The 21,925-nt window shown below is 39.5% G+C and overlaps 1 protein-coding gene across 3 annotated transcripts; it reads right to left on the reverse strand.

Moving 5' to 3' along the window:
• Positions 1-3,336: 3,336 nt before the first annotated feature.
• Positions 3,337-21,905, reverse strand: mlxip (MLX interacting protein). Of its 3 annotated transcripts, none has more exons than XM_072664588.1 (17): positions 21,373-21,905; positions 16,331-16,437; positions 16,140-16,225; positions 15,722-15,811; positions 14,735-14,776; positions 12,823-13,084; positions 11,956-12,045; positions 11,298-11,392; positions 10,603-11,071; positions 9,499-9,605; positions 9,221-9,356; positions 8,758-8,870; positions 8,355-8,468; positions 7,890-8,017; positions 7,307-7,430; positions 6,532-6,661; positions 3,337-4,610 (listed from the first exon to the last, which is right to left on the reverse strand). In XM_072664588.1, the coding sequence occupies exons 1-17, from the start codon at positions 21,666-21,668 to the stop codon at positions 4,489-4,491; spliced, it is 2,511 nt and encodes an 836-aa protein (XP_072520689.1). In that variant the 5' UTR covers positions 21,669-21,905; the 3' UTR covers positions 3,337-4,488. The 3 variants fall into 3 exon arrangements, with proteins under 3 accessions (XP_072520689.1, XP_072520690.1, XP_072520688.1); XM_072664589.1 differs by having other exon boundaries at positions 14,735-14,770; positions 16,140-16,228; XM_072664587.1 differs by having other exon boundaries at positions 16,140-16,228.
• Positions 21,906-21,925: the final 20 nt, after the last annotated feature.

Genomic DNA, 21,925 nt, shown 5'->3' on the forward strand with positions numbered 1-21,925 from the left:
TGTCTGTGTGTGTGTGTATATATATATATATATATATATATATATATATATATATATACACACACACACACACACACACACATATGTACATATTTATCTGTATGTGAGTGTATGTGTGAGTTAAAAAGAAATATTTTCATTGTTGTCCGTAGTGTGTTTTCCGCGAGCCATGGTTGTGTATTGTAGTGAGTGAGGGTCCAGTTTGTGTATGTAGATACTTTGATTTAGTGTCCTAGTCCCTGTCCCCATTCAAGGCACGGATGGCTTGTGGAAAGAAGCTCCTCCTCATTCTCTCTGTGTTAGCCTTCAGGGTTCTTAAGCGTTTCCCAGAGGGCAACAGAGAAAACAGTCCATTGTTGGGATGACTGGGGTCCTTCACAATCTTCTTGGCCTTGGTCCAACACCGCTTCTTGTAGATGGACTGCAGGTCAGGAAACCCAATCCTAGTGATTCGCTCTGCTGAACGTCTCACTCGTCGTAGCGCTTGCCTGTCCTGCTTGGTGCTGTTCCCAAACCAGACTGTGATGTTCCCTGTGAGGATGCTCTCGATGGTGCAGGAGTAGAAGGATCGTAGTACCTTGGAGGGCAGTCTGAAGTCCCTCAGTCGTCTCAGGTGGTATAGGCGCTGACGAGCCTTCTTCGTTATGGTGTTGATGTGGCAACTCCATGACAAGTCCTGAGAGATGGTCACTCCAAGGTATTTGAAGCTTTCTGCCCTTTCCACCGCCGTTCCACTGATGTGGACAGGTTGATAGCTCCTCTGCTGTTTCCTGCTAAAGTCCACAATCAGCTATTTCGTTTTGCTGGCATTTAGCTGGAGATTATTATCCTGGCACCAGTTCTCCAGGGTTCTAATCTCTTCCAGGTAGGCCTTCTCGTTATTTCCTGAGATCAGGCCCACCACAACTGTGTCGTCAGCAAACTTAATGATGTTGGTGGAGCTAAAAGTGCCTTTGCAGTCTGAGGTGTACAGCGAGTACAGCAGAGGGCTAAGGACACAGCCCTGAGGGGCTCCGGTACTGAGGGTGAGGGTGGGTGAGACATGCTTGCCTACCCGAACAGCTTGTGGTCTGTTAGTCAGGAAGTTGGAGATCCAGTCACAGATGGATGGGTGGAGACCTAGATCTTCCAGCTTTGTGGTGAGTCTTGAGGGAATAATAGTGTTAAATGCTGAACTGTAGTCCACAAACAGCATTTTAACATAATTACCCCTCCCAGCATCCAGATGTGTCATCGATTTGTGGAGAAGGTGAGCGATGGCATCATCTGTGGAACGGTTTGGACGGTATGCAAACTGAAACGGGTCCAGGGTGTCGGGCAGCGTGGATGTGATGAAGTCTCTCACCAGCTTCTCGAAGCACTTCATCACGACTGATGTGAGGGCGACTGGGCGGTAGTCGTTGAGGCAGGCTGGCTGTGGTTTCAACGACTACCGCCCAGTCGCCCTCACATCTTACTTCTGGTGAGAAGTTCATGTTAATAGCAACTTGACATTAAATATATTTACTTGAAATTGGTGACATGTTTATTACTTTAACCAACTGTATACTGCAACATAGATGATTAGTGAGCAAGTAAGGGGAATGTAGCCCCAAGGCAACGACAGCACAATGATGGTGATGACAAGACCTTAATATGGTAAGACAAATGTATGCAGTTTGATAGTTGAAATGTACATTTGTTGAAGTATGTTCAGTATGGGAGTGATATCCATCAACTTAAGTGTACATTCTACGTTGTATTAAAGCATACTTTAAATACTGACTATTAAGTACTAAAGGCATGAACTACTGCACATTTTAAACACCCATGACATGACAACATGGAATATTTAAATGTACTTTTGGTTATTTATGCTTCGGTATGTGAGGAAATGCATTCATTTAAGTGTACTTCTTACATTGGACCAAAGCATGACATGACAATTATAAGTGACATCTTATGCATTTACAGAGAAAGTGTATTTCTACATGTTTTTATAAAGTGTATAAAAATGTACCCATACTGAACATACTCACTCAATGTGCTCTTAAATATACTTCCTTTTCATAAGAGATAGCCCTAACAAGCTAATTAAGGACTGTGATCTTAATATGGAAACGTTATCTCAAAACACATATCCCTTGGGGTACCTACACAATTCCATGGTTCTCTCAATCTTGCTTTAAATGTTGATGATGTGTTCTCTTTAACTTGCATTTTAAAGCGCAGCTCATCATCTTGTATCTTAACTATTCACAATAACAAAAAGTAGACCATGTGTCCAATCTCCCTCTCTCCACAGATCACCCCACACACACACACACTCTCACACACACTCACACACACTCACACACTCTCACACACTCTCACACACTCTCACACACTCTCACACACTCTCACACACTCTCACACACACACACACACACACTCTCTGAGGGATGATGTAAAAAATTACCTGAAGTTGCTTGCCTGTATCTGCATGATCTAGTGCACCGCTACAAAAACAAAATTTCAAGCAAATACTAATACAAAGTTATTTAGTTTCACAAAGTCTCAAACTCAGAAATAGCAAGCCATGTTTAAGACATGTCAGGAAAAGTAGTTAGAAAATGTCAGCTGAATCAAATTTTCAATCCTTAGATATTCTCTACCTTTTAAAACCAATCAAAAATCGGCTCCTTCTAGGAACAGACTAAATTCTGAAAACCTAAGTGCTCTATGACCAATCGTTTTTAGCTACTGGTTTCTACTGTGTGGGCTGTCAAAAGTTTAGTAGAGGGTGGTGCATTGTTCCACTGTGCAGCACTGCTTTGCACAAACCAAATGAGAAAACATTTTTGTGACCTCCTTACAAACCTCAGGTATGCTACACACAAGCCAAATTACTGTTAGAGACAAGTGCTGTGGAAGAAATGCAAAATAGAACAATTTAGCCCCAACCAGCAAAAAAACAAAACAAAAAACTAAAAGGAACAACATTGGCGAGGATAATACCAGGAAAAATTATGCTTTGGGGCTGTGCTGCCTCCAGTTGAATTCGACAAAATACCAAGAAACCCTTGGTGTAAAAGTCAAGTCACCTGTCAAAAGTCTAAAGCTGTACATGCAAGATGACCCAGGACTCTGTATGGTGCCCTAACTATTGGACAGGCCACAATTACTAAAAATGTTTGTGTTTCGAAGGACCGTAATGATTAAGATTTACTGCAGATTCAGTTTTATATTTGATTAACTACAGAGGCTGTTTGCGACTTCTCAATTAAAAACAGGTGCCCAAGAGTGCCCAATTCTTTGCAGAAAACAGTATGCCATACACACAGGCAGAATTTCTATATAAAAAAAATGAAATTAAACTTCTCTGTTGGGTAGAGAAGTTACTCTTAATTTATTGAGAAATACATGCAAATGCAAGTAATGTACATCAAAATTTACAGACTTGCAGACCATTTCTGAGCTTCTGACCTTTTTGCAAGAATGCAACCTACTCACTGATTTCTCATATACCAGGTCAGCTAGTGGAGGTGGGATGGGTGGTCTCACACAAGGAGACTCGAGGAGGAAATCTCACATTTGTTGGATAAATCACTGCATATCCTTGGGGTCTGGAATCTATCAAAATTCAACACACGGATCCAGGTATGTGTGTGGAATCCAAGATGGTTGGAATCATGACAACAAGCAAAAGCTAAAAAGAGAACCTCAGCATGAGTTGTACAGTCCTTTGATAAGGTTACTTAAGCATTGCTTTAGATAAGGCTTACCTTTAATGCAATTACTGCCATTTGATATTCCCCTTAAATGCTTCCTGTGCTCTTAGCTTAAAAATAACACCACAAAAAGAAGACCTGTTTGGGAGAGGTATCAGAATGTGGAAGACTAAATGGACTAAATGTCCAAAAAGGCTGGAGAACAGAGCTTGCTGATCATACAAAAGCCTGAAAGGGATGAGAGTTCAGATATTTAACAAAGTAGTATCACAGAGAGTCTCTACAGAGCTTAATAAAAAAACAAAAAAAACAAAACAAACAACAAAAATTGTAGAGCTATAGTGCAAACTTCATAAAGTCCTTGATGATGACAAAAAGAAAACCTTTGGTTCAAGTGTGCTGATGTCCATTTGCAATAACAAGAACTCTATTAAGGCTATCAGCTATTCCCTTTTGAGCTACGCCCACAGTAGCTCAACAAAAACTCTTCACTTAAAAAATAAAAAAAAAAGCCTGGATTGCCCCAGATGCTTTATGAAGTCCATTGTGGTTCTCTTAACACTGTTAAAACCCAAACCACGGTTTTCTAATATTGCAACAGAAGCAGTGAATATATCATAAGAAAGCACTCTGGCCTCTTATTAGGACAGAAAACCCTGTGGAGAAAACACATTCAAGCAGGTACCTAATTAAGGCATGTTGAAGGTTTCACCTAGTCATCCATGTAAATCCTCCATAACTGCTATGCCTGAGTAAGATATGTTCCCAGCACAATATTTTGTTGAAAAATGTTCATGAGCTAGGACCTGGAGGAGTGTTGTTTGGGGTTGGTGACGGCCTGTCTGGCTTCCTCAGGAAGCAGCGTAGGGTCAGTCAAGATGGAGGTGGTGGTGCTCAACTGTCGCAGTGTCCCCAAAACCACTTACAAAGCAGAGACAGAGAGAGACAGAGAGACAGAGAGAGAGAATGAAACAAAGTAAGAATAAGCAACATGATGCCCCATGTCATTTTCTTTCACTGAAATATGGCAGAAAAAGCCATTATTTTTTACAACTCACTTTGATATACTGTGTGCAAAAGGTTCTGCTAGTCACAGGTGTGCATAGACATTTTTGGAACTGAAAGCCTGCACTTTTCTGCCTTTTATGCTTATTTAAAGTAATTTTTATTTAAAAATTAAACAACTCTATTACCTCCAATTGCATTTGCCCGTTTAGTAAGCTTTTTAAATGGACAATTAACTGATTGTAAAGACTTTTTTTTAAAGATTGTTAATAAATAGGAGAAAATGGCTAAAAAGTTCCTTTGAACAGAAGAGGCACAAGTTTTAATGGTGAAAACAGGACATTTTAGGCTAAATAGGGTTCAGTCCAAGACATCAAATTTATACTAATAAAAACAAATAGTGAAAATAGATCGATTTATCATTAGATTCTGATTTGCTTGTTCTTTTTCTTAAATTGTTGCATTTAAAGCATCATGACAAAGCGGTCTTGCATCATCTCTTTGACATCCTGATAATGACAAAGGGACCCAAGGATGAACAAAATTCTTTAACTAATAGTTTAGTACTAATAGTAATAATCCTTAAATACCCTGAAACCTCATGTGTTCTTGTGTTTAAAAGTCAAGAACTTTGTGCAATGCAGCATTTCTGCACAAAGCATTTCTGGGTCATCGTAAAACAACCCAGTGACGCATTTTATTACCACAAGCTCAACAGGACGACACCAATGATCTGATTAAGTGTGGGACTTCTCTGTATTTCCTTTTAGAGTTACACAAAGAAAAATCAGTTAAATAGCATTATGTCACAAACATAAGTCAATAAAAGTAGAACAGCTATCAGCCTCCACTCTCCCACCTCCTTTAAACTGATTACACTGACAAGATCTGCTTAATAAGGGTTTTCAATGCTGTTACCATAAATGTTCATGTAATCAGCCAGTAACTTTACAAGGGGGGAGAAAAGGGGGAAAGCACTTCAACACTACCAAGAGGCTTTGGGTGTCAAATCAAAACGCAACAGTGCATGTCAAATGAGATTCTTTCATCAAAATGATGAAATAATGTGAGCCCGAAGTACTGAGCCTTTTGTGCTTGTGTGAGTAATGGCACACTTAAGTCATGATTTAGTTCAATCACCACAACATTCAAAGTAAAATAGATAGAGGTTGAGACCCTTGACCCTAGAGGTTGTCGGTACCGTCTGTAGTGTATTAAGCAGTAAAATGTAAACAATGAACAAGCATGAACTAAGCATTCTATTTCCTGTGTTTTATTTGCACTCGCCATAGTCAGACACCAAGCTTAGAATGTTACAAATAAGGGCTAACTGCTTAAGGTTATAATAATGTCTTCTGGTTGTGATAAATACACATACAGCCCAACTCAACCCAGGCAAGCCAAAACAAATCACTTTTTTCGTTTTAGATAACTTGGCCAGTACAGTCTGTAAACTCTCACATTTCAACATTTCTATTGATTTCTATAAGCTTTTAATGTTTAGATGCAAAAAAATAAAGAAATCTTGATTTAAAAGGCAGTGTTCGCCACTACAGAAACACAGAGATAGAGAGAGCTTTAAAAAAGAAACGGTATCTCCCCAGTTCCACTGCTGTGTGTCCCACACACTGGAGAAACACAGCATGTGAGGTGTAGCATGGTTATTGGAGAATGTGTTTTACAGCCGCAGACTATATATATTATTTTTGTTTTTTGAATAAATATCCTGTCTTATCTTGTTTTCATGTGACCAGACAAGTCAAAGCATTTTCTAAGAATTTCACTGTTATTTGTCCTGTGTATGACATGTGAGATTTGATTGGTTTTGATAACATACTAGGTCTGAGAACAGGTAGGGCGCAGTCCCGGTCCAGCCACTGCATGGTGGTCTCACACAGCTCACTCTCGTTGGTGGTAGACACACTTCCGTTGAAGGACTCGAAGAGGGGCTTAATGATAATGCTAAACTGCAGAAAGACTGTTAAAGACAATGCAGATGGCCAAGTGAGACTGTTCCACACCTTTGTAATCAAAACTACACCGCTGGTGGTAGAGACCATTGTTTACCTTCATTCCTGGGACTGAAGTGTTCACACTTCTTTTTACAAATACATCAACATCTGTCTTGTTAACTCCATTTTCACCCCACAATGGGGACAACAGTAAACAAAAGGTTTATTCTTAGATATCTAGGTTAAAGTAAGTCATACCATCCCAAACCACATCAACTAATCTGCATGACCTCAATGACGAGGCAGGTGTGGTTCAAGCAAATTACGAGAAGTGTGAGAGCATGTATCTATGGAAAAGATTTGGTTGACTTCTAGTGTCTGTTAGCAACATTAGCTTATAGAGTCAGTGATGAACAGAAGATGCACAAATTGGACACTAGATGGGTCTTAGTGGAGCAGCTGATCAAATAGGTTGGGTTATTTTTGCCAAGCCATTCTTTGAGGGTTAAACCTTAAACCTATAAAATATACTAAAGTGATTGAAAACCTTTTAACGCCAACTGCCCATTTAGCTCTTTAGTAAAGCATCCAGATGTTGACAGATGTTTCAACAGTTGTTTCATTTACTGCTGCTGTTTGTAGTAGAAGGTACAAGGATACAATCCAGAACTTCCAGTTCTGAAGCGTTCTGTTTTTCACATATTCATCAAACTTCTCCTTCATGTGATCAAAGCGGTGACGTGTAATGGGCACCCCTGTGGCTGGAAGCTGCTCCTGGCATAAACTGCTCCAAAACAAAACAAAAACAAAACACACCACACACGTACTTTAACAACTTCATTGAAGTCACAAATCTCTACCAATCTACTTGCCACTGATACTATGGAAGTTTAGCTTACACATGTCTATTATCTAATTTTACAAGCAGAACATTGAGCCAAACAGGCTTTGATTACATAGTATTAAAATGCAAGTAGTCTTTTATTTCTGCAACAATCATTTAAAAAACACTGAATAATTGATTTACATCTGCTGATAAAGTGCAACATTCTTTAACTGAATTATATGTTTGGCTGTGATTTTAAACTGATATTTTACTGCAAGATATTAGAACCTTAACTTTTCTTACATATGAAGACTTCAGCAAGTCCAATACTCTTGCATTACAGTGCATATATGCAATATAACTGAATAAGCTGACTGCTTAGTAGATTATGACAATAACAAATAAAACCACACTAACTTTATGGATGCATTGAGTTCCTCAATTTCCTCCCGTAAGCGTCTAGTCTCTTCCTGCATCTGCTGCCTCTCCTGCTGCAGTTTGCCAATGTAGTCCACAGTCTTCTGAAGTGTTGTAGCATTGCTAATCTGGCAACAAAAATCAGAAAAAAATTGATAAAAAGAACAAACTAAATTTATACAGTTTTACAGGTATCAAGTATGTTATCAGAATCCACATACATCTATTTTAGAGTATGCAAAATTTGTATTAGTTCCTGTGTGATGATTCAGTAACATGTAAATACAAAAATGCACACATTTCTTGTTTGGCAAACCAATACATTAAGCAACATTTGAGATCTTTAAATTTGTGAGAAAAACACCTTTTTTTGTTTTCTTTTCACAACAGTACCAGTATTTGTGTGCATGTCAAATTGGCACTGAAAAAATGTCTGCAAGTGAAAATTAAAATAAAATGATTTACATTTGCATTCGACTGCGATTTGAGGGTAGGGACTAAACTGCAGAGCGTCTTAAAGCCGATGTTGATGTTGGATCTCCTTTTCTGCTCAGCTGATATGTGGTTCACGCGACGACTCTTGTCAAGAGAAAGCAAAGAAAGACACATTTGTTAACAACAAGGGCACAAAAATAGAACGAAAGAAAAACCTTCAGTCAGACCAGGATAAACTACTTCTAAATCATGGCACAAGTATAAAAGTCTCATGACTGCATCTATATTCCAAATGCTTATTCATAAAAAAGTTAATATATATTTCTTCAAAATGCAGCTGTCAGATTAGTAAGAACCAGAACTGAGAGAATGATCAAGCTTTTTAATTCATCTGGTATTAGTCTACTTCACTAAAAGTGCAATCTGAAGATACCTGGTTGGCCTCACTCTTTGCCAGGCCTGTGCTACTGCTTAGCGGGGACTGGGGGCTAGGCACCTGGTCAGCCCCTAGAGGTGACCCTTGACCTGAGTTTCGTCCATCTCTTGCTGAAAATATGAACATACATGTAATTACAGAATGACAGGCTAAAGACATTTATTATAAGGCCACACAAAGTTGGAGATGGGGCAACATCCTGTTAGAAACCCAGTGGATCAGTGCATATGTCCACATGCAACACTACAACATTCCAATAATCAGTGTAAATGAATGGCTACTCAAACTAGGTATTAGCTACAAAAATGTGTGAGATCAGTTGAGTAAAGAATGAGCTAAAATTAAATATCTGGACTTTCGAGGACCCTAATATATGCAGGACTTCCAATTTCTCCAGGACGTGTAGAATCTTAGGACATGGTCTCTTAGTTCTGTAGGGCTTTAGAAAATAAAAACTAACCAGTAAAGAGAATCTCATTTGTGGAAGATGATGGTGCTGGGCTTTTGTTACTGGAAGCACCTAAGGCAGTTTCCTCTTTAGGCACAATGAGCTGGGAGGATTTTTGATTTTGTGAGAGAATATGAAATCCAGACCCCTAAAAAAAAACAAAAAACAAATATTATATATTTACTAAGCTTTGATGAGCAGAAGGAACATAAACTTCAAGATTTAAGTAAGTATCTAAAAGTCTAAAATTACTACCATTTACAGAGGTAACAGGGGAAGTGACGGCTTACACGTGGAATACTGGACGAAGTGATGACCATGCCCGTAGTAGGGACCACGTCAGGTTTAAGTGGGGATGGAGTGACAATTACAGCACCAGCAGGTCCTGAAAAGGGAGCTTATAAAAGGTACATATGTATTAGTGTTATCAAAGTTGCTTTTACATTAACACAACTTATAAGTGGCTCTTATTTTTCAAAGACCATTAAATGTGATGAACATGTTTCTAATTTAGCCCTTCTTACCATCCAAAGTAACACACATTTTGAGCTCTGTATGTGGCTATGGCAGAACCCATCATTGTTGCGCTCCCATTCAAATAAAGCTTTTAAATGACTTTTTTAGGGATACCGTCAGCGCATATACACATATACATATACATATACACACACACACATTTCAAATGTCCATGTTTAAATATATATATATATATATATATATATATATATATATATATATATATATATATATATATATATATATATATATAAAAGATCCCTTGAAAGTTTTTCCCCTGACCTTTTTGGTTTAGTCCAAATTAAAATAGCAGTTGTGAAAGGTCCATTAAACCATTGATCAACTCAACCATAGAAAACCAGGAAAGAATTAAGTGAGTCACAGTAGCACATGGGGACAATTCTATCGGTCAGGGTTTCAAACTAGTCTCTAGAACTGCACTTGCTGATGGAGCTGGTAATGTTGGTAGTAAGGTCATACTCGCTGGAATTAAATGAATGTTTTAAATTCCTTTCTCTGAGAAAAGGCTACCCACTGAAGTGAATGTGCTGACGTCAGGCGCTCGTCCTTTTACAACCCTATTAAATGTCATGAACTGTAAAACTGTGAATGATGCCGAAAGAACATCAGAGGGCACTCTGCTAGAAAGATAAAAACAAAGAACTGTCAAATGTCATCATGCTAAAAATAGTTACCCAAATACCCAATACCCAAATCACTAAAATATGTCAGAATCAGTACCAAACCTGATCCACTTTGTCCGAAAAAAAAAAAAGGCTGAAAACAACTTCCACATCCTTTAAAGCTTGCCAATCCTTCTGTCCAAAATGCATTTTTGGGTATGTACAAGTCAGGCTGTTGCTGGGAACAGAACTCACCTGCCAGAATGAGATGAGACGATGAATTAGCAGGGACAATGGGCACACAGCGGGTCTTTTTGCTGGACACGGGGGGCTGGATTGGTCGAGGCAAAGCAAAGTTCTGAGGCTGAGGAGGTAAAGAAGCACAGGGTGGGGGTGCAGGCCCAGGTGGGGGCTGAGCTGGATGAGAAGGGACAGCTGAGAGGGCAATATTTGACCTTTGGCTGGTGGCGGCAGCACTGGGGGTAACAGTTGACGGGGCAGTGTGTGTGACCACAGACGAAGATGGCCTGGTTGGGACAGGCTGGGCCAGCGTCTCAATAGCCTGACACTGCAATGAGTGAGGGGCTGAGGATGCCAACTGTCCTGTGAATAGAGGCATGTAGTTCTGCTGGTAGGATGGGTCAACAGAGCTAATGCTGTCTTGATTAGCTATCGAAGGAGGCGCCAGTTCCGGGGGGAGATGTATGGCTGACATTAGGGATGTCTGAAGATAAACAAACAGGTAGGGCACTGAGCACAAATTGTGATTTTCTATATTTGTTTACCGTATATAATTTAGTAAGAATAATATGACGGTAATTAAAATGACAAAGGTCCAGAATGTATTTCTGCTCTACTGATACATTAGAGGACTGCTGGTACAAAGCAGAGGCAGAACTACCACCTTTGTTCCAGATGCCCATTAGGGGAGGGAGTTGCGAAGGTGTTACCTGTGCTTGGGTGCTGGTGCTGGGTAAAGGAGCGGTGGTTGGGGCAGTGGGGGAGGTTGAGAGGTACACTGGCTGGCGCAGAGTGTGAAATAAATCTGGTTAAGAGGACAAAAGGAACAAGGATTTAGTTGGGAAATGAGGTGCTGATCCACCTTCACCAACCTGTAGTGCACTTACACTTGGTGGGATTTAGTTTGACCTCTGTGATATCTCAACTTCAAGCAATGTGAGGAATCAGGTTATTTCAAGTAGGTTATGTAGCAAGATACATTAGATAAATGTGTAAAAAGATTATAGAAACTGACATCAACAAAGTAATAACACTGAGTAGCGGTAGAAAACACAGCAACTCAAAGCAATACATTTCATACATACAACCCACAATCACTATAAACAAGACATAAAAAAGTGATATCATGCCATATCATGAGGCTACCATTGCATCAAACACATGTTTCAAAAACAACATTTGTGCATTGTACTCGACCTACAACCTTGACTGAAGGACACTAAATGTGGAAAGGAGATCCACAACAACTGTTGTCAGGACTGTATTCATTTTTTCAATTTTTACGGTAATTACTAATAAGATCACCAACACAAGAAAATGACCCAATTATCCAGCAAAGTTATGAAGACAATCCTAATAAGCATTTACCTTGAAGAGGCTCAAAGGTGTCCATAAAGTCCAAGTTAGGCTGTAGTGGGATGAGACCTGGCTGAATCATGTCTGCATTACCAGCATGTGCTGAGAGGGCATAAATTATGCAGATTGTGTAAGACAGAGTGTTTTGTGAGATCAGTTTGTGTCATCTACAAATCACATTTAACCATCAAGCAACAAGAATGTAATCTGTCATTCCAGGAGCTAAAGGAATTGTTATTACTGTTAAACCTTTTCTTAAACCAATTATTTTTTTGCAAAACAATCCTGCGTTTTCACAGAACATGCCACTGCAAAAACGCAATCATGATCATGGTGGGCTGAGGGTCAAAAGGCCTAAACAATACACAAAGAAGTAGGCTTTCAAATTAAGTTTTTCTGTAACATTACATACATTCTAAGACTGCAAAAACACATTTTTTAAATGTTTGTAGCAAGTAGCAGCATTTGTGAAGACCAAACTTTGATCCGCAGGCCAAATCAACAATCCTTTTTGTTATCCTTTTTGACCAGGCATAAAACTCCTAAAACTAGCTTACAAACATACAGATAAATAAAACCAAGGTGGGAGGTAGTGTCAAAAGGTGGAAGGTAGTTTTACAACAGAGATATCAGCTAGATCACTACATCACCTTTTTGTGCCACATGATATATAATTTATTTTACCCAGGGTTTTTACTTTCTCTTTTTATTTATATCCTACCACTGTTTATGATGCATGGAGAGCAGACTAAAAAGAGATTAAAGTCAAGGTTAAGAAAGAATATGCTGATAAAATTAAGTAACAAATGATATTCCATTAAGAAAAAAAAAAAACAACAACAAAAAAAACCAAAACAAACACACAAAGCACCCCCTTACCAATCTCCCTGGGATTCGGCCAAGCCACTGGCTGGTGAGAAGCCAGCGTGGAAAAGAGTGTGTCTGAAAACTCTGACATCAGGACATCCATGTCAAAGATTGGGTCCATCTCCATGGGGATGGGCGAGTCACGGCTTCTCCGGGAGCCACGGCGACTGCCTCCCGCCAACTCCTCATCCTGGCAGAAGGGGATGCAGAAGGGGATACGGAAGGGGGTGTCGGGACGTACTTCCCCAAAAAGCGAAAACTGCTCCTCTGCCCCCTTTATAGGAGGGCGAAAATGCAACAAGCAGGGCAGGTCAGTCAACAAACACGGGGTTCATGCAAAGCAAAATGCATAGAGTTGATACACAAGACAGCCTCTGAAATTTCGTGTGTTTCACATTTAGACTGCACAAATGAGAATCTAACCAGTATCTGGTTTATCGAACCAGTAAACGACTTTATGATCTGCAAAAAGAGTCTGTATCAAAATGTCATTGTTTTTTAAACTCATTTGTGTTAAACCTGTTAAGGTTTCATATACCCAAGTCATAAGGTAGTAATAGCGTTCAACTCACATGCATAAGCATAGCTTAACACTATGTGTTAATGTACAGGAACAAAAATATAAATACAAGCATTTAGTACAAAAACAAAAATTACTGAATGTTACAACACTGGGCTGGTTTCTTAGACATGAAGTAAGCCTAGACAACGGCAGCAGTAATTATTTGATTATACTTTATTACTTTTGAAAAGTCGTATTAGTCAAAGGCACACACACTGAAGGAGTAGAAACATTATGACCACCCGCCTAATTAGCGATTGGTCCTCTACATGCCACCAAACCATTAACCCTAGAAGACCTGTAAAAGGTGCCTTAGGTTGCATAGTACCAGTCTTAAAGCGATGCACACATATGCAGCCCTATTTGCAGCAGGTGGCAATGCATTTCATGCTGGGGTGCATTCCCTGCAAAACCTTGTGCCACAGTACCCTATCTGACGGTTCTTCCCAGACAGGATATCCTGGTGCCACTCACACATTGATTAGCCATGGATACAAAACACCTGGTCTCAAGTTTGGGGCATTTATCAAGATTTTGTCCCTGCTTAGACCACTGCTGGTAGGTAATCCTCACCAAACCAGTAGTCTGCTTATAATGGTTACAGTTTAACGTGCATTGCAATGAGATTTGAGTTTTATTCACTGCACCCATCAATGTTTTAGCTAATCAGTCTGAAAAGCTTTGTAACTGTCTTGGTGGGTATTTTCCAAATTAACAGATTAATGACACAAAAGATGAAAGTTTTTATTAGCACTGTCTCAGGCTTAACTAGGACTAAGAAACCAGCCTACTCTTTTCTATTCGATCTAGCTATTTTATCAAACATCCCTGATGAAATTTCACACTTGCCATGAAGTGTTTTTTTGTTTGTTGGTTTGTTTGTTTTACGCCAGTTAGATGGCAAATGTGAAAGTCAAACATGACTGGAAGCAACTATGCTGTGTTAAGATCTCAGAATCAGTGTAGGGATCTTCATAGAAGCGTTACACAGCATTTCAGACCAAGTTCAAGTTCCTACTTCCTGCTACATGAAACATGGTGTACTACTCAATCTACAAGGAATTTTTACTGACTATAAACAAGTTTTAGACAAACAAGTCAGCAAAGCATGGTTAGACACTACATAATCAGGAAGACTTAAAGAAGTGAGGTGAATTGTATTACTTTTCTTTCAAATTTTAATTTGGTCTTTGGCCATTTGGTCCAAATTAGTCTGTAGAAAACATTAGCCCCATAACCCTGTACAAGACCTACAATACCATGTATATGCAACACATGCAAACAGCAAAATGTGCATCCTCACAATACCATCACACAACTTTATAGATCATTCATAATTATTTCAGAAAGAAAAAGAACTACCTTGAGAAGGCTGGAGAGGTCATCGTCTTTGTGCTTCTGTAACTTTAAAAGCATAAACTATATGTTATTTTAAGAACATTGTTTAATTAAGTCATGAACTGCAATGTGTAAATGAAGATCAGTTTGCATTTAAAGAGCATAACCAGAAATACAAACATGCTCTATATAAATAGCAGTCAATTTTAGAGATGCATACAGATTTTTACTCCACCACTGTCTCTCCAAACATCATTTTACACTTATTTTTAACTTTCTCAATGTGATTTTATTTAGTGTGATTGCGATTTATTTCAAAGACGTTCAATCACAAGTTCCCAACCATTTAAATCACAATCTTATTGCCAACACCAGGTTTTATTTTAGATTGAATAAATATTAGTTTGATATTGGGAGTTTTTGCAGGTGTAGGTTAACCTCGTATACTGCCCAGATAATTACTACAGCTGTGTCGTTGCCAAATGCTATCTCTGCTGTTGCTCTATGTTAAGTTGCACAAAAATATTCACTAGTCCAGAAGATAGGACCTTCACCCTGTACTTGCTTTCCTACTCTCGCTCCAGACAGATCTAACCAAAATAATCGTAGAGAATACACTTTGGTGCACATGATTTTTGTCCTGTTACCAAAAAAAAAAAAAAAAAAAAAAAAGGGGGGGGGGGGGGAAGAGACACTCGAAGCTTACAAACTTGTAAACTGCTTCAGACCAGAGCAAATAAACTACAGGTGTTAAACGCCCCTTAGTTGTCCTAGGTGGTCCATCACAAGCTGATAGAACAGCTTGACTCTGCCTTGGCATAGTCTACGGTCACTGGAACTGTACTAGAGAAATGAAACAGTTCTTCCCTTAACTGTTGTTCTGATGATAGAACCTGTTTAAATGTACAATGCTCTTAAGCATGAGAACATTGTGCGTCTATGGGTGTACTTAAAAAGCCATACAACAGACTGCACTTTTCGAAAAAGTTCCTTATTCTTAAAAAAACATACCCTTTTCTTGAAGTATGTTCTCCATTTATGGTACTCTCTGAGAACGATTTCGATCCTTCTCTTCCAGTACTTCCCTTCTGTTGCTATTGCCTTGGAATCAGGAGGTTGGAAATAGTTCATTATTATGGCAAACCCCAGAGCAAATAATATCCAAAGAAACACAAAAAAACCCAAAGCAGTCAGACTCAAAACAGACATGTCAATCATAACTTAGGTTTGATTCAGATTCTAATGATTAGTCAAGGTAGTTAATTAACAGCTTAAAATTACAGAAAAACTAACTGCAGCAAACTGCAGGAGACCAACTGAAGGGGAGTGGAAGAGCCATACTACCCCACTCGCTCTGAGGCCAACTGTGCTCTCTGGGGCTCCTTGCATCTTAAACAAAAACATAATTTTGTTTTCATCTTTGTCTAACCTCTGTTGGTCGATGGACTCCTGAATCCATGGTTCCATCTAAAGGTGTAACAAAATGGCAGACAGGATTCTCTCTCTTCTCCACATCTGCTTCAGAAAGAGATGAGGTAAAATTTTAAAAAACTAAAAAAAAGAACAAAATAATTAAATAGGTAAGCTGTATTGAGGGAGAAGGGTCATTTCTGTCCTTACACTGAATATACCAAGCTCTCCAGATGGCATTGTTGAGGCGAATCTTGTCCCTCCACAGAAGTTTGAGGCCTTTGAAGTTCTTCCATTTTGGTGACACCAACCTCCCACTGATGAAGCAAACAAAAGGCAGGCCAAGGTCAGATGAATAAGTGTAAGCTATTCTTCTATTTGTCAGCACGCTGGTACATCTTTGAACTCATATAACCTCACCATGATGATTAGGATTGCACTGATATGATCATTTTGGGCTGATGAGTCCATCAACTTTGTAATAGTATGTGCTTGTCAAACAACTAGCTGTTCTCCTGTTTCTTATTAAATCATCACTTTACACACACTGCTTTGCTGGTGCATTTCCCTCCAATTATTCTTCACACAACTTAAAGAAACAAAAACATGCAACATTTACAACTCATGCAAGAGCACACGAGTAGTGCCAAGTCAGAGTAGAGGAAAGATAGATCCAAGGTAATCTAATCTGTTTACTATTTCCAAAGGGCAGTCAGACTCATGATACGTTTCCACTCTGAGAAAAAACATACACAGAGCTCTAGCACCATTTGACAAGTTATCCTGAATATAGATGTAATATAGTATGCAACTAATACTCTATTGTTCTTTAATATACTACCATAGGTGATCATAGCGTTGAGTTTGTGTTATTGTATTATTATTATTATTATTATTATTAAATTTCACATTACTCTTCTTCATGCCATGTCAACCCCCCCCCCCCTTTGTTGAACTGGAAGGTATGTAAACATGAACTTGTATGTTCTGAGTATGTGGACCTCATGTTGTGTTTCTGAACTGCATCTCCAAAACATTGATTAGCTATGAATTATGAATTAGCTATGAAATATGAGGCAGTCCAGACATTTCTTCATCGACAATCCACAACCGACTTAGCAAAGCTACTTGCAAAATGTGTAAAACCAATGTGCCTTTGATGTTGGGGGAAGCAAAATAAAGGACATTTGCCCTACTGTTAAAGGAATCACATCCAAAGTGGTGGAATGTTTTGTGCTCATCAACAGAGACGATTGGGATTCTGTTTTCAAATTTCTCTCATGGAGTCACATCACGGCCATTTCTAGTAGGAAATATTTCTCAGATATAGTCTTGCCCACATGTTCTGTGTCATGGATGGAATAAAAATTACTTAAGTGTGGCATCCAAAAGCATTTCAGCACATTATGTCCATATTAGTGTTGCACTGACACTAAATCTGTATTTGTGCTCATTAGATTAGATCAGAGATTTCCAACCTACCTTCCTGCAGACTTCTCATCCAACCCTGACCTTGATGCACCTGATCCTACTAATCACTGCCTTAAGACATCCTGGACTGTCTGAATAGGATGTGTTGGGTTAGAGCTGCAGGACAGACAGTTGGAGACCACCGGATAGATACTAGATTGAACTGGTATTGGTAGTTTGTATCAGCAGACACTTACGGATCATACAACAACAGTATCTGTATGAGAAAGGAAAGAGATATTGCTAAATCCCTAGCCAATATCATGGAGCTCTACTCTCATGGGCACCTGGCCACAGAGGACGGCGTCATTATCAGAATCCAATTAAAGAATCTGGAGCGAATTTTCGAAACATCTTCAGCCGGAAGAAACTGGGAACATGCTCATCTCTAACTAACTAAGATTTTTTCACAGTAACCATAAGCCACATTAAAGTAAAATAAAAATTAGAATTAAAATGTCTACAAATGAAAAATGCAATCCTGTCTTCCAAGTATTGACACTACTGCATGTTTTGAATGTCTCATGGTCATTGCATAACCAGGTAATTATATGTGTGCAGGTAGAATAGGCACAACAATCTTCTCAAGAAAGCAGCGCCAACTTGTTTTGAGTTAACATTCTTGCAGGAATACAGGGCCAGACAGCTGTGGAGTTTTTCTGCAGTGCTTCTTTTCTGCATTCCTCTGTGTGAACCTCACTCTGCAGGTCTTACTTTCCACAAAAGCAGCGCATCCTAATGATTTAAACAATTTATTTTTACCTTAAATCTTTTGGTCTTAATTAATAGCCACAGGGCATGCTTATATGTGACAGAAACATACATCTTGGTGACATGGCTGTAAGCACAAGTCTATGTTATCAGAGCAGAGACAAAAACAGCTGCTTTGCAGGTCCTCTTGTGTTGTGCTTGCAAGTAATGCCATCAAAATGTTTGTAGCAGCCTGGCCTCATAGGACACTTCTGCCTGACAACAAGCAGAGCAAGAGATCTGGAGTGGTCTCAAGTGGTCACTACAGTCGCATTGAAGATACATGGACATGGCAAGTGTGAACTTGTTGCCAACCTATGACCCAGCAGTTATTTCTTCAAGCAGCATATTTTGGGTTTAGCCACAAAGTCAAGCTTGTCCAATAGCTGAACAGCTGAGGAACATTCCTATTGGATAGTCCTAAACATTGGGCTTTTCTTATTTGGATAACTGAGAAATCCTGCTCTGTGACATACCCCTTCAACTGCGGTTAATCTCAAGTGTAAACAGGGCTTTTAGGCTTAGCAGAACACCCTTTTGCAGTAATGACCTGATGGAAATGTGATGTATAGCAAGACACCAGTTTCTGGCATCATTTCTGAGGAATCTTAGCCTACTCCCCATGGGCAATGGCCTCCAGTTCACTCCAATTCATAGGTTTGCATGCTGCAACCACCTTAATTCAAATCTAATTTTGCTAAGAAATCAAAATTGCAATGAGGGTTTCATAACTTTACCTGCAACTGTATGTGTGCCAACACCTGCTGATGTTATGACTTGTTTTAACACTTTTTCATTTCCCCAAGTCTTACTCCACCCTCGTGTTATCTTCAACACAGAGTGAAGAGTGTTACAAGACGTTACTGAGACCCTGACTCCTACAACAGGGTTAAGACTGGTATGCCTAAAACTAAGGAAACAGTACACTGGAAATGGAAATTGTCAGGAAATTGACAGAAAATTGAATTTTATTTCAATGCATGTCTACTTAAAACAGTAAAGATGTCTAATACTATGAAAATATGACGGACAATCCAAATTGCAATGTATTTGGTTTCACTAGTAGAGTAGCCAAAATTCTCAAGGCCAAAACAACAAATGCAGTATTTTCAATTTTACTGTGTGGACGAAAGTGGACGGAAACATGGCTCTGGTTGTGTCAAATGTCTGCCTTCAACTCAGTCCTACATAAAATAAAACTATCAAAAGACGGTTCTCTGGGTTAACACCATGCTCTACCTAAATCTGGAAAGGCTGAATGACATCTCATTTGAAACAGATTTTAACTCACAGTTTCTTGCTTAGTGGACAGGAGAAGTCTCAATGATCTCAACAATAAATTAAGCAATTTGCTTGGTTTATGCAATGCATTTTAATTTTATGGGACATTGTGACATGTTAAGCAGGTATTGTGACTGTTGAGGGTGCTCTAATACGAAAATACTGACAAACAGGTATGTATCATTGTGTAATATTTCAAAATGTACATTCCTCGTTGCTTATAGTTAATGTATGAAAACTAAGCTGTAAAAAAACGGCATGTTTTGAATGCGTGTTAATTATGTCACACAGCCACCTACTCAGCCCACCTATCCATGCTACAGGCCTGACTGAGTGTTTTGTGAACGAAGTGAAACAATGCAGAGCAGCCAATCAGGACAGAGCTTGTTTACATACGCAAGTTTTAAAAGGGACAGTCATGAGAACTGTAGGTTCCCAATTTTAAGGGACCGAAAGAGGATGGAAAACAGCCATGTCAAAAGGAATGATGACTGTTCTCTAATACATACAACAAACACTTAGAGGAAAACATTATTTTGGCCCTGTAAAAGCTGTGTGTCAAATCGACACTTCTGTTCACCACCTTAATGGCCAAAGGCAGGTCGGAGCATCATAACGATGCAGGCTGTTTTTGACTTTACCACCATATTTCCAGCTGAAGCCTCCAGGGAAAGGAAATGGCTTACTCGTGATGGCAGTCACATGCGCAGGATACGGAGATGTCAGGCTCTTCGCAAAGCTTTTAACGTCTACGAAACTAAACAAAGCTAGGATGATCAACATAATCTCTAGTCTAATAAACCATGATATACACTGCTGCATCACTGTGCCAAGGAGAAATGACTGAAAGTGAATGGTAGTAAGTCATAATAGTGAGCCATGATGAGATGTCAACGATATTATTTCAATCATTAAGGTCGTTAAACTGTCTAGAAGTGGCAAACTAGATTTGTGGGCACTACTTAGCTTGGGTCACTACGCCTGAGGGACTAAAAACGTAGTCCTAATCACTTAACTATATTACAACTAACATCTAGGTTTTTTTTTTTTGGTTTTTTTTAATCTAATTTAACTGAAAAGCATCACCTCTCATCTAGAACCTGTGGATAAAAGAAAATAAGCTTGCACGTATATAGCCATGTTAGCTTAGTTAAGGAATTAAGAGTGACCTCTTTGATTAAAGATGTTAGCTAGCTAACGAACATTATCATTTAATTGACCTTATTCCAGTATTAGTGAGATAACGTAGTTAGCTAGATTAGACAAGGCCAGCCTAGCCAAGCTCAAACCTGTCAAGTTAGCAAACTTAGTTGCGTTAGCTAACCTAGCTGGGCCGCTGCAATGTCCTGAGGATGTAGCTAGCTAATTTAGACTGCCTTCAGGTTAATGTTAGCGCTGTATGTTTTTATTGCTGACAGAACTTCTAGCTCCACCGAGAATGGCAGACAGTTAGTGCTAGCTAGGTAGATAGCTAACTGAGCAGGTTAGCTAGCTAACTGACTTCTTGGCTCCCGTGTCAAGCAGTATTATTTAGCTATAGCTAAATTAGCTGGCTAACACGCAACAGCAGCGACCCTGTGCAAATGTTGATGGCTAGCCAGTTAGCTAGCTGTGACCATCTGTGGGGTGAAATTCAATATGTTCTTAGCTATAGCTACAAATATCTTCTCTTGAACACAGGCACACTGTTGTTGTTGTTTTAAACCAGGCAGTGGTCTGTGGGTATCGAAACCGGCCAAAAAGTAGCCCACCTGTACGCGAGGGTCATACACTCGAAGAGTTTCGTGAGGGACGCGTCGATGGAGAGATGCGACGTGCTCGTCTTGCCGAAGTGGTACGTCTGACAAGTTTGTTTGTTCACCGTGTCGAAGTCGTAGCCTTTCTTCGGCGGGTGTTCGAAGTGAGGGGTGGACACCATGAAATGACCGCTGTGGATGATCTGCGACTCGCGCCCGTCAGCTTTCTTCAAACCGAGGGAAGACTCCTCCGTGTCCGAGTCGTCGTCCTGCTTGACTCGTCGATACACTCGGCTTTCTCTGGTAGCCATACTTGTAACGTTACCGCTTCTTTCTTTGTTCAGCTGTTTTCCCAAGTCGTTTAAGTGTTGTTAACTCATACTATCGCGCTTCCTTTCCTCCTTGAGCCTGTCGCGAAGCGAAGGGCTCTCACAAGTCATTTTTTGTTTTGTTTTTTGGGAACCCGTTCACTTTAACGCCCACCGTTCTTCACTTAATACCAGCCAACGCACGTACACAAACCTCCAGCCCGGAGACTTCGTGGTGATGAAAGACTCGAGACTGTGGC

This window comes from Salminus brasiliensis, chromosome 20 (genome assembly GCF_030463535.1).
Source record: "Salminus brasiliensis chromosome 20, fSalBra1.hap2, whole genome shotgun sequence".
Classification (NCBI taxonomy): Eukaryota; Metazoa; Chordata; class Actinopteri; order Characiformes; family Bryconidae; genus Salminus; species Salminus brasiliensis.

Excerpts from the sequence above, each read along its gene's own strand:
- mlxip (XM_072664587.1), bottom strand. The coding sequence starts at position 21,668 with ATGGCTACCAGAGAAAGCCGAGTGTATCGACGAGTCAAGCAGGACGAC. Across the intron at positions 13,085-14,734 it reads ACCTCTCCAGCCTTCTCAAG|GGGGCAGAGGAGCAGTTTTC; the intron begins GTAGTTCTTTTT and ends CCTCCTATAAAG. Across the intron at positions 9,606-10,602 it reads GTCTCATCTCATTCTGGCAG|CTCCCTTTTCAGGACCTGCT; the intron begins GTGAGTTCTGTT and ends ACCTTTTATAAG.